At 46.4% G+C, this 12,407-nt stretch overlaps 1 protein-coding gene across 6 annotated transcripts in view; it reads left to right on the forward strand.

The window, feature by feature from the left end:
• The window catches only part of Tubgcp2 (tubulin gamma complex component 2), a 25,445-nt gene extending 13,187 nt beyond the window's left edge, over nt 1-12,258 (forward strand). For 2 of the 6 annotated variants that reach the window (XM_057779207.1, XM_057779208.1), the window contains 10 exons: nt 122-267; nt 895-1,075; nt 1,376-1,556; nt 4,237-4,409; nt 4,707-4,835; nt 6,336-6,456; nt 6,793-6,936; nt 7,600-7,728; nt 8,839-9,002; nt 9,632-10,588. In XM_057779207.1, the coding sequence (XP_057635190.1) occupies nt 122-267; nt 895-1,075; nt 1,376-1,556; nt 4,237-4,409; nt 4,707-4,835; nt 6,336-6,456; nt 6,793-6,936; nt 7,600-7,728; nt 8,839-9,002; nt 9,632-9,767 (1,504 nt within the window). In that variant the 3' untranslated portion in view covers nt 9,768-10,588. Of the gene's footprint in view, nt 1-121; nt 268-894; nt 1,076-1,375; nt 1,557-4,236; nt 4,410-4,706; nt 4,836-6,335; nt 6,457-6,792; nt 6,937-7,599; nt 7,729-8,838; nt 9,003-9,631; nt 11,846-12,170 lie in introns of those variants that run through there. The other 4 variants (XR_009057594.1, XM_057779205.1, XM_057779204.1 and 1 more) reach the window with 4 other exon arrangements.
• Nucleotides 12,259-12,407: the final 149 nt, after the last annotated feature.

The raw sequence follows: 12,407 nt of genomic DNA on the forward strand, positions 1-12,407 counted from the left end.
TCTGCTCCCAAGTGAGGCTACAATTACTCAGTAGTTGTGCAGATGTTTCTAGAAGTATGTGACCACCTCGAGGTTGGCCAGGCTTGCCCTCTAGTGTTCTGAGAGACTGTGTGACTTGCAGTGAGTTCATGGTGGAGGAACACGAACTGCAGAAGGAGAAGATCCAGGAGGACTACAATGACAAGTACTGGGACCAGCGCTATACTGTGCTGCCACAGCAGATCCCATCCTTCCTGCAGAAGGTAGCAGGCAAGATCCTCAGCACAGGTAACTACTTGGCTCTCTCACCAAGGAGGTCAGTGGCCTCTTCACAGCCTTCCAGCCTCTCTGCCTCTGGAGATGATGTAACTGGGAATGACCTATTAGTCTGAACTGTTGTTAGCTACTGGTAGTTCTTAACTCTCCATGGCTTCATTCTGGCCCCCCCACCCCAATCTGGAAGCTATCTGCCTTAGACATAGCTTTCTCTCTTGGGTCTTAACCTCTAAAACTCCATTCTATAGCAAGAAAAGACATGAGGAACCCACACCTCCCAGGCCAACTGTGTCCTTTAGTTTCATTGCACAGGTTAAGCCTGATGTAGATACTAGGTAAGTGTTTGGGGCCTTGGCATGTATGCTCTGCTTTGAGAGCTTAGCAGCATCAGAAAGGGCTAGGAGATGATTCAGCAACCTAGCTCTCAAGGCTTTTTCAAAATCCTTCCCATGAAGTACAGTCCTGAGGAGCCATTGCAGGTCACTATTGCACAATCTTTTCAGGGGAAGGAAGCAAATTGTACTTCATGTTTAGCCCACTACCTCATGTTAGATTTGTGTCATAAAGCTCCAACTTGAGATACAACATGTACAGAGATACTGAATCCACCTTCCTCTTTTCATTTATTTATTTTTTCAGGAAAATATCTAAATGTGGTCAGAGAATGTGGTCATGACGTCACGTGTCCCGTAGCCAAGGAGATCATCTACACACTCAAAGAGCGAGCATACGTGGAACAGATTGAGAAGGCATTCAACTATGCCAGCAAGGTGCTGCTGGACTTCCTCATGGAGGAGAAGGAGCTGGTGGCCCACCTGAGGTTAGGCTTACTTCACATCCATGGGACTGAGAGTAGAGTGTCCCTCTTAGCAACTTTTTTTTTTTTTTTTTTTTTTGTCTTTGTCTCTGCACAGGCTCTCTGCCGCCCTAGGGTGAGGTGCCAGGGTCTTAGTTCTTTATACTGTCCAAGCCAATGAGTCTCTCAGCTCCTTGCTGTCTGCCTCTCCCCTGCCATGTCTGAGCAGTAGCTCCATGTCCCATGGAGAACTGCCAAGCCTCTACCTTATATGTTGAAGGTTGGGTTCAAACACCTCATCCCCACCCCTGTCCCCCGGCACAGGTCCATCAAACGCTACTTCCTGATGGACCAGGGGGACTTCTTTGTGCATTTCATGGACCTTACTGAGGAGGAGCTCAGGAAGCCGGTAGAGGACATCACACCCACACGCCTAGAGGCTCTGTTGGAGCTGGCCCTGCGAATGAGCACTGCTAACACTGACCCCTTCAAAGATGACCTCAAGGTGAGTGCAGTGTCCACGGCACATGGCTTCTGAGACATTAGAGTGAGCACATAACAGGGCCCAGGCAAGGTGTCCCATCCTGTGTTTGTCCTCACTTCCCAGAACACTAGCTTGTAAGCACTTTGTTTGGCTCTGTGTCTGCTCTCACAAGGGACGCTGGTGTGTGCTTTTCTTGTGGGTTTGGTCTGCACCTGTGCCAGATTAGGTTCTCCTCACCTCACAGAGTGTGTGGAGATATATGCTGCTTCTCTATGTTCTTAGGTGTGGTGAGTGCACCGGTGAGTTACTTGAGTTCTGTCACTGGGCTTTTTCTGGAAGATTCTGCATCAAGGCTCCATCTCATACAGGTCAAGGTCTTTCTTAACATCTACTTCTAGAGTTCATCCTGGACATCTGTATGTTTCTGTCGCCATCAACAGGGTGTGTGTTTGCTGCCATGCAGTGCAGAGAACTATTGTGGTCTAGAAAGCTGGCAGTAAGAACTCCACTTCCATCTCTCTGACTCCAGGGTTTGTGTCTTCTGTTCTCCCTCACATAACTGAAAGCTTCTCAGTTCATTGATGTTTTTAAGAACTCAGTCTTGGTTTTATTACTTTTCTCCCTTTCTATTCTTTGTTTCTATTAACTTGTTTCTGTTAGTGTTGGGCTTAGTTTCTGTTCTTACTTTTTTTGAGTTTTGAAGTTAGGCTATTTTAACATGCTTTGTTTTCATTTGTTTCAAGAGAATCTGTAATTTCCTCATGATTTCTTCTTTAGTGATTTGTTTTGTTTAATTTCCACTAATTGGTACATTTTCAGGGTTTTCTCCTGTTACTTAGGATTTTTTGTTTTTTAAATTTTGTTTATTTTACTATAAACGTGTGGGTATCTTTGCACCATATGCGTGCAGTGCCTGTGGAGGGCAGAAGAGAGCATCCAATCCCCTGGAACTGGAGTTACAGGCAGTTGTGAGCCACCATGTGGGTGCTGGGAATTAAACCTGGGTCCTCTGAAAGTGCAGCCAGTGCTCTTAACCATTGAGCCATATTTCCAGCACTGTTACTTGGTTTTAACTTCAGCTGCCATGCTTGTAGAGTGTGCTCTGTGTAGCATCAGTTGTAAAGTGTCCTGGGATTCCACATGGGTTCTTCTCTGCTGTGCAGGTCTTGGATGGTTCTTAGTGCTGTCCATGTGGCTTCCATATATTACTGAGAGTGGGCCTGAGTCTCCAGTTTTCTCCTAGGACTTTATTTTTCCTTGCAGTTCTGCTCTTCTTCACTTCATGTATTTCTGGATCTCTTGTTAGGTACAGGAGTAATTTTATGGGGTACATTTCTAGTGACAGTCTGTGGCCTGATCATTCAGGTGGACCATACAAGAGCCATCTCAGGTGCTGGCCATGGGGCAAATGAGAGTCATGTCTGCTCACCCGATGTCCCCATCTTTGTTACTTTGACAATCAGAAGTAGAGTGGTCTACATTTTCATGACTGTTAGGAGATGGTGAGCATTTGATTTGTTCATGAGCTGTTTGTGTTTTTCCCTCCTTTATTCTTTGTGCTTTGTTTTTTCCAGTCTTTTATTTTCTGTGTCTTTCATGTTTTACAGGAGCCCTTGTCACACTGGCATGTGGTTGGCTCTTGATAAGTATTTTAATAATTAATGTTGTAGACAGTACTGTTTGTCTATAATAAGTTTTGTCATATATCTCACCGAATGTGCTTCATCTTCACAGGTAAAGTAAAAAGTCTTCACTTCTAAGATTTATTCAGTTTCCCCTATGGTTTCTCATTTATAACAGCAACAGTAGAAACATTTAAAATGCTGTTTTAGGACTGGAGAGCTGGTTCTGTGGTTCGGAGTTATCTTAGGCTTCTAATGCTATGATAAGCACCATGAGTGAAGCAGCTTGCGGGAATGGGTTTATTTCAGCTTCAGTTCTACATCATACTCCATCACTGATGGAAGTCAGAACAGCAACTCAAACGGGGAGGACCCAGGAGGCAGGAGCTGATGAACAGACCACAGAGGAGTGCTGCTTACTGCCTTGCACCTCATGGCTTGCTCAGCCTGCTTTCTTTCTTTTTTTTTCTTTTTTTTTTTTTTTTTTTTTGGTTTTTTGAGACAGGGTTTCTCTGTAGCTTTGGTGTCTGTCCCAGAACTAGCTCTTGTAGACCAGGCTGGCCTCGAACTCCCAGAGATCCGCCTGCCTCTGCCTCCCGAGTGCTGGGATTAAAGGCGTGTGCCACCACCGCCCGGCTTCAGCCTGCTTTCTTATAAAACCCTGTGTTTCTCTTCCATTTTGATGGAAGGTGTTTTGATTTAATTTTTCTTGTGCGGTGCTGTAGAAAGACCTAGGATCTCACATATGCCATTGTACTACATATATCCCAATCTAACATTGTATTTTGGAGACAAGGTCTCTGCATATCTGCATAGCACTGGCTGTCTTGGACTTTACTCTGTAGACCAGGCTGGCGTTCAGTTCACATAGATCTATCTGTCTCTGCCTCCCTAGTGCTGGCATTAAAGATGTGGGTCTTTGTTCTGGCTCTAAACCTAACTTATTAATTAAGGGTTATCAGTGGGTGGTTAGCTTCTAATAGTATTTAAGAAACTTGCTTGCTTTTCCAACTCCATTCAGGAGTATGTAAGGGTTAAGACAATTTTGCATACATCATTTTTTTTTCTTTTTCCCCAAGATTGACCTGATGCCTCATGACCTCATCACTCAGCTTTTGCGGGTTCTGGCCATTGAGACCAAGCAGGAGAAGGCAATGACTCATGCTGACCCCACGGAGCTCACACTGAGTGGTCTGGAGGCCTTCTCCTTTGACTACGTTGTCAAGTGGCCCCTGTCACTGATTATCAATAGGTGAGGCCTACGTGACCTAGGCCACATATGGTCAAGCCAAGTGCTTGCCACTGAGCTCTACCCTAATCTGACTTTTTAGTTAAGGCTTTCCAGTTGGTGTTTAACTTCTCATAGTTTTTAAGAAACTTAGTTGCTTTTTCAGCTGAGTGCAGGTATGGGTAGGAGTCAGAACTGCCTGTTTGGACAGCCTCATGCTACAGGATGCTGGGTTGCTCTTGCTGTCTGTTGGTGCCATCCTGCAGATAATCAGGAACACAGGCTGCCTTGCCAAGGTTCCTGACATGTCCCTCTTTGCAGGAAGGCACTCACCCGCTACCAGATGCTCTTCCGGCACATGTTCTACTGCAAACACGTGGAGAGGCAGCTCTGCAGTGTCTGGATCAGCAACAAGACCGCCAAGCAGTATGCGCTGCACTCAGCAAAGTGGTGTGTCCTATTTTGCCCTCCCTGTCATTCTAAGAACATTGTTTGAAAGTCACTTGTAGCTTTTCTGTTTTCATAATTCCTTACTAACTGCACACTCACTGTCTATATCCTCATAGAGCTGACTTCCAGGCTCAGTCTGCATCACACAAGCCCCTCCCCATATTCCCTCTTCTTCAGTACACAGAGCAGTAAGTGCTGGGAAGTGCTCTGGTAATCTTTTGTACTCTAATGTGTGGAAAGGTTGAGGGTAAAATTTCAAGAATTTGCCTCAGGATGACAGGCAATGGTGGCACACACCTTTAGTCCCAGCCCTCAGGAGGCAGAGGCAGGCGAATCTCTGAGTTCGAGGCTAGCCTGGTCTACTGAGTGAGTTCCAGGACAGCCAGGGCTACACAGAGAAACCCTGTCTCAAAGAAAACAAAGAATTTACTTCAAAAAGCTGGAGCAGTGACTTGGGTTAAAAGCATGTAGTGCTCTTGCAGAGGACCAGAGTTCTGTTCCCAGTGCCACACTGAAAAGCTCATTAGTACATGTAATTCCAGCTCCAAGGGATGATCATTTTCTAGCATCTGGGCATTTGCACTTACATGAGGATACCACATACATTACACATATATACATAATTAAAAAGAAATCTGAAAAAAAAAATTGTCCTGGTAAAACACAAGCATGTGGAGCCAGCCATGGTCGTAGTTCTTGGTATTAGCACCTACCTGATGTCTTAGCTCCTTTTTTACTGCTGTGATCAAACACTATGACCAAAACAGTGTATAAAAAAAAAAAAGAGGCAGGCGGATCTCTGTGAGTTCGAGACCAGCCTGGTCTGCAAGAGCTAGTTCCAGGACAGGCTCCAAAACCACAGAGAAACCCTGTCTCGAAAAACCAAAAAAAAAAAAAAGAGTCTATTTTGGGCTTATAGTTCCAGAGGGATAAGAGCCCACTACTGCTGTGGTGGGGAGCATGGCAGCAAGCAGGCAGAAATGGCAGCTGGAGCAACAGCTAAGCGCTCACAGCTTGAATTGAAAGCAGGAGACAGTGAGAGATCTCAAATGGTGCTAACCTTTTGAAACCTCAGAGACCACCACCAGTAACAAGTTTTGTCCAACAAGACTGCCTCCCCAGACAGCCACCAACTGGGAACATGCCATCCAAACCGCCACACCTGTACTGAGTAACTTAGTTAGCTACAGATCCTGCCCTGCCTCTCCGTGGTGTGGCTAGTTGGCACACCCTTTCAGGATGTAGGGGAATAAGAGTTGTGCTGAGTAAGATATTTACTTGACATCCTGATGAAGCCAGAAGTGAGTGTCCTCAGACTTCAGCATTGAGGCACCTTCCTTGTTAATGTCCTTTGTCCCTGAGTCTGAACCATCATCACATGAGAGCTAGGATCACTCACGAGAGTCTACTCTGCAGTGGAGTTGGGGCGGGAGCCATCACTGTACTGCACGTAGTAGATGATTCTGCATCACATCCTCAGTAACTTGTTTCTGCACTCAGGTTTGCTGGTGCTTTCACTTTGCGGCAGCGAATGCTCAACTTTGTCCAGAATATTCAGTACTACATGATGTTTGAAGTGATGGAACCAACCTGGCACATCCTTGAGAAAAACCTGAAATCTGTGAGTTTCTGCTCTGCAGAAATACATGTAGCATCTGAAAGGCTCTTTCACAGCCAGAGTGCATTTCATAGCACCGGCATGTGCTAGCCGGGTGTCATGGTGGCCACAGAAATGTCCACAGCCTCACATCTGCCTACTTCCTTCTCATGTACAGACAGGGCTTCTGTCCAACATGGTACATGAAAGAGGAGACAGAAAAAGACGGGGTAGCGACATAGTCTCTAAGAGATGACAGGCCTGTAGAGACAGCGGAAATGTGCAGGCAGTAGAGTACCAAACAGAACCGAAAGCCACGTGCACAGTAACTTCAGGGAAGTCTCGGGCCTTTGTTTGCAGGCTTCCAACATTGACGACGTGCTTGGCCACCACACAAGTTTCCTTGACAACTGCCTGAAGGAGTGCATGCTGACCAACCCTGAGCTGTTGAAGGTTTTCTCCAAGCTTATGTCTGTGTGTGTCATGTTCACCAACTGTATGCAGGTGAGGACAAGGAGGCAACATGGGAATGTTTAATGTCCAGGCTATTGCTGCATGCCACTCTGTCCTACAGCTTCTCCCCTTCAGAACTCCTGGTCTTTGTGGCCAGTCCGTCCCATTCGGGCAGGAAAGCTATTTAGGGGCCCTGCCTTATTTCTCATAGTATCCCTGGTACTGGTCTCTGTCTTAGGCCTCTTCTGAATGCTTTTGCATTCATTTGTCAAAACTTAGTATTAAAGTTGTCACAAGCACGTGTCCAAAATAATGCAGAAAATATCAGGTGACAAAAGGATGACCCAAGGTTTCTGGGCGGGAGGATGCTGTAGCCAAGTGGTCTTCAGGCAGCACTCTGGAGCAGATAGGAGGTAAGAGATATAGGTGGTGATGGGTTATAGAGGAGACAGGGCTGTGAAACTCATTCCTTAGGTGTTTAGAGACCATAATTCCCATATAGGAAAACATGAAACAACTATGATTTTATGAACATCAGTTGATAACCATTGAGAAATGTAGCTTTGCAAATGCTGAGAACTAACATCCTGTCTACAGCTTTGTGTCCCTGTGTCTCTGGGTTGGGTACTGTGTACCTGTAAGTACTTGCTATCTTGTTACTACGTATGCTGTGTCTGGAACTAATCATAACCTTTCCTCATGACCTACCCTTAGAAATTTACACAGAGCATGAAGCTGGACAGTGAGCTGGGCCGGCTGACACTAGAGCAGGGTAGTGCACAGGGGCCACCCACAGAGACTGAGCGAACTGAGGAGCGCCCCCGCAAGGAGCCTACCAGGAAGGTACGTGACCTTGGGGCTTGTCCAGAAAGACCCTCTTTCTAGTCAGATATGGCAGTGTTGGTACTGCAAACTTAAGAAAATAAAACCTTAATCAAAACAAATATAAAGTCAGGTATGGTGGCATATACCTGGAATTCCAGCACTTGGGAAGTGGAAGCAGGACGATCGGTTGTTCAGAGCCAGCTTTAGCTCCAAACAGTTTGAAACCAGACCTGTCTCCAAAAAAGACAAACAAAAAAATTAACCATTTTTAACCCTTTCCTGGTTGTCACCCATATGATGGGGAAAAAAAAACAAAACAAAAAAAAAACGGGTCCTGCAGTTAGGTTCAAAACATAGCCATTAGAGTCTTTCCACTGAGCCTCCAGACATCTGGTCTCCAGAGTGTGGCCAAGTCATCTATACAACAGTATTGTGTGGAGTGGGCCTGACTGTCCTAGAGCACAGAGCTTTGCTTGGCTACAGTTGGTGCTTAGTGCTTATCCCTGTTGGTGCAGATGACCTATGCAGCCTTCAGGATTCATGGCCACGAGTTGGCAATTGGGGGATGGTCTGGGAGCATGTGAGGGTCAGAAGCCAAGGACAAAAGAAGATAAGGTCTATCCTCCTTGCTTCTTAGTGTACAGGAGGAAAGCACACCAGTGCTGAAATCAGCCCTGTAGAGAGCATATAGTACCCATTGTTGGCTCTCCATGCTGTGAGCCTGGAGAACCCCAGTGGGCCTGTTGCCCTAAGTATTTCTTCATTTACTGTGTTCTGTTACCCCAGCTTCCCATCTTGTATAATAACAGGAACATCACAACTTCTTTCATTAACAACATTTAGAGGGTAGAGGCAGGAGGATCAAGCATTCAAGGAGAGTTCCAGGCCAGCCTGGACAACATGAGACTCTGTCTCCAAAAAAGAGCCAGAGGTGGTGGCACATGCTGTAATTCCTACACTCAGAAGGCTGTGGTAGGGGAATCACAAGCCAGCCTGAGCTATGGTAACAACAGTCTGTCTCAAAACTAAGAAAAGAAACACAAAAAGGGAAGAACATCCTTGTAGCTAGCAGAGAGGCTAAGTGCCTACCTGGTAACTGATACTGAGCTCCCTGGGGTTTGTCTCCAGCACCTGTCCGAGCATATGGATACTCCTCAGCTGGCCTCTGGGTTCGAGGCCACCATCAATAACTTTGACAAAAACTTTTCTGCCCATCTTCTTGATTTGCTGGACCGACTAAGTGTGTACAGCACCAGTAACTATGAACATGGCATGGCCAGCGTCATCTCCAGGTAAGAAACACCTGACTTTGGCCTAGCCCTGTCGTCTGCTTTCACTGTAGCCCTTGCTCCCCGTATCCCTAGCAGCAGGCATCGTAATCTGGGCAAAGGTGGAAGAAGGAAGAGGGGCCAGCTGTGAATACTCTGGTGAAGGGGTGTCTGCTTATCACTGGGATAGGAAGGGGCTCTGACTTCAACCAGGAACTGGGTACCATCCCTGAATTACCCTTTGAAAAGTGCTAGTTTGTACACTGGAATCATCTGGTACATTGTGCCGTCCTACAATGCCCTAGTTTCAAGGGTTCCTAGAACCGAAAGTCACTGCCAGGCTTCCCAAGCCTGGGCCACCCTCAGAATTCCATTGCCAGGAAATACTGTGTGATAGGAACCCTCACCCATGGTGTTCAATAAAGCCCACCAGGGTTGAGACCTGCAAGAGTATCCGTGCACTGGCAGGTAGAGCATGCCCTTCCCTCTACCTGGAAGAGGTCCTAGTTGTGTCTGTTACTCACCTTTACATGATTGGGAGAAATGGGGTTGCCACATGGACAACCCATGGCAGATCTTGTATATCTTCTCAGCTTGGGCTGGACTCTGCCCTATCCTGGAGTTTCCCTAACCTTCCTTTCCCTCCTCTAAAGGCTGGATTTCAATGGTTTCTATGCCGAACGCCTGGAACGTCTGTCTGCAGAGAGGAGTCAGAAGGCTGCCCCCCAAGTGCCCATCCCAAGGGGGCCCCCAGCATCAACACCCAGGGTGGCCATCCCTGCACAATGAGCTCCCTTTTTAAATATCATCTTTCTGAACGTGGGCGTTGTGTGTTATTATTGTTTAAGTGTGGTTTGAGATTCCATCTTGGCTCAATGAGTTCCTTTTTCAAGGTGCTAGATTTCCTTTTAGAAGCTTTCCAGAGGTCTGGAGAGATAGCTTAGTCAGTACGTGCTTTCTGTGCAAGTGTTAGGACCTGAGTTCAGATCCTTACCATCTTTCTTAGTTAGGGCTTTCGTTGCTATGATGAAACACCATAAGCAAAAGCAACTCGAAGAGGGTAGGGTTTGTCTCATCTTACAGCTTGTAATCTAGTCTGTCATCCAGGACAATCAGGGCAGGAACCGATACAGAGGCCATGGAGGAGGGCTGCTTACTGGCTTTCTCCCATGGCTTTCTCTACCTTGCTTTTTTTTAATCACACCCAGGGCCTGCTCAGAGGCAACACTGTCCACACTGAGCTGGCCCTTCCTGTTTCAAGCATCAATCAAGGAATTGCACCACAGAACAGCCTTGGAGCATTTTCTCAGTTTAGGTTCCCTCTTCTAAAATGACTCTATCTTATTTGAAATTGATGTAAATTTCACCCAATACACCACCTGTATAAAAAGTTGAGTGTAGTGGAACATTCTATTCCCAGTGCTGGGGCAGGGAGAAAGGGTTCCTAGGGCTTACTGACCAGCCAGTCTAGCTAAATCATGAGATCAAGAGACTTGTCTCTAAATTAATTAATTAATTAAAATTAAAAATAGGATGGATAGTAATAGAGGAAGTAACTGGTATCAGTCTCTCGCTTCTATGCGTGCACGCAAACACACACAAATATGTACATGTACTTGCAAAAGGAATAAAAACGGAAGCTGACTGTACCAGAGTAAGGTTTCCTCCAGCTTAACTGTGTTTGCCTTCAAAGTCCAGTGTGTGTGTGTGTGTGTGTGTGTGTGTGTGTGTGTGTGTGTCGGGGGGTGCTTTTAGCCTCAGACAATAAAAGCATGTTTGTGCAAGGAGCAATATAATTAGAAAATACCAGGCAAGGGAGGTGTAGCCTGGGGGTTGGGACTGTTCTCTACATGTTTTGGATCTGCCTTTATGGACGCTAGGGGGCAGCATTATCCCTGACTGAAGGTGTTCTCACTTTGCCAGTGTGTGCCCAACTCTTCACCCAGAACCCTTAAGGTGTACTTTCTGAGATGTGTCCTTGGAGACAGACTAAGCTTTAAGCTGGACGCTACTCCTGCCCATCAGGGTCTGGATGCACTTTATCCATTAGATGCAGGCCTTTCCTTTTGAAAATTATTCAGCAAAGTATCTAACAAGTTGTACTGTGGCCGCCTCACCTCAATGGCTTTTTGTTTCAGTCCTGGAGTGGACAGTTTAAACATCTGCCCCAGGTGAGCTTGGGGAATGAGGAAGTGTTTGGAGGAGTGAGAACTGGAGGCAAATCTCTTGATTCTGCAGATGGTAAGACTGTGGATGACCCAGTCAGGACTGGCTAGCTAAACAGAGCCCCCCTGGAGTGCCTTTATTTTGTTTTGTTTCTTCTGATCTGCAGCATGTGCAGGCTTGCCTGAGTAAACGTACATTGGCCAAGCCAGTGTTGTCAGAATAAATGCCAGACTAAGCAGAGCTTAGTGGTCTGTTTTTCCAGGAGTCCAGACACCCGTGTCTCTGGTCTTGGATCTGCAGCTCCCAGGTTTGTGTGGGACCCAACTACAAACCTTCAGAGCAATAAGATGAGTCTGTCTTATGTGGTGGAGTGAGTACCCATCATTTCCAATGTATTTCTGCCAGGGCAGGACAAAATTGGCCCCACCTGGTTCTGGCTTTTGATTTTACCCTGTTCCGTTGCCTTCACTATAGATGGTTGGACTTACAAGACAGTGGAACATACATACTGGCAACAGCTTTCGATTGTGCCTCCTATTTGACTAAGGAAAAATTGCTTTGAACCTTCGCTGTCACTAAGGTCCTGTGTATGTGGAAGTCAGCCTTGCCAAAGAGCTCTGCCTGCTGCTTTCTGCAGCCTGGTGTCTGTTCTAGCCCTAAGCACTGTGGGCTGATACCTCTGGCAGCGCAGCAGGTTGCTGGTGAGATATTCCTAAACCATTGCTACATTTCTGACCAGTGGGGGTAACGGTGTCATTTGTGCCCCAGCTTAAATTCTTAGGTATAGCCCTCAGGATATGGTCCAAGACTCCAGCCCAGCCCCACTAGTTTCTTCTGGCTGAATTGTCAAGCCCTGTTGATAGTCTGGGTGTCTCCCCCTTTAGGTCACTTACCCCTGGTAGGGTAGATTTGTGGAGTCTGTAAGGTCTAACCATATATGTCCACAAGGCTAAGTCACAAAAGAAGATATTACCACAAATAATAAACAGGCTTGACTATATTCCCAATAGTCCTGGTTTCCCACAGTAACAGACCCACCTGGAGAAGCTGAGAACTAGGCCATATAGGGGTGCTGAGACCTCTGGTTCTGGGACAGCACTACTTTTGGGACACGAAGGACAGAATTGAGGCCTGTACATGGAGACTGGTGCATCAGGACCCCAAAGGATCAGTCAGGTAGACTTCTTGCTTGCTGTCACTTGGTCACCTGGGCCTAGATATCCACCTACCTGTTCCTACCTGCATTTCCCTTCCCAGTGAGGC

This window comes from Chionomys nivalis, chromosome 8, assembly GCF_950005125.1.
Source record: "Chionomys nivalis chromosome 8, mChiNiv1.1, whole genome shotgun sequence".
Classification (NCBI taxonomy): domain Eukaryota; kingdom Metazoa; phylum Chordata; class Mammalia; order Rodentia; family Cricetidae; genus Chionomys; species Chionomys nivalis.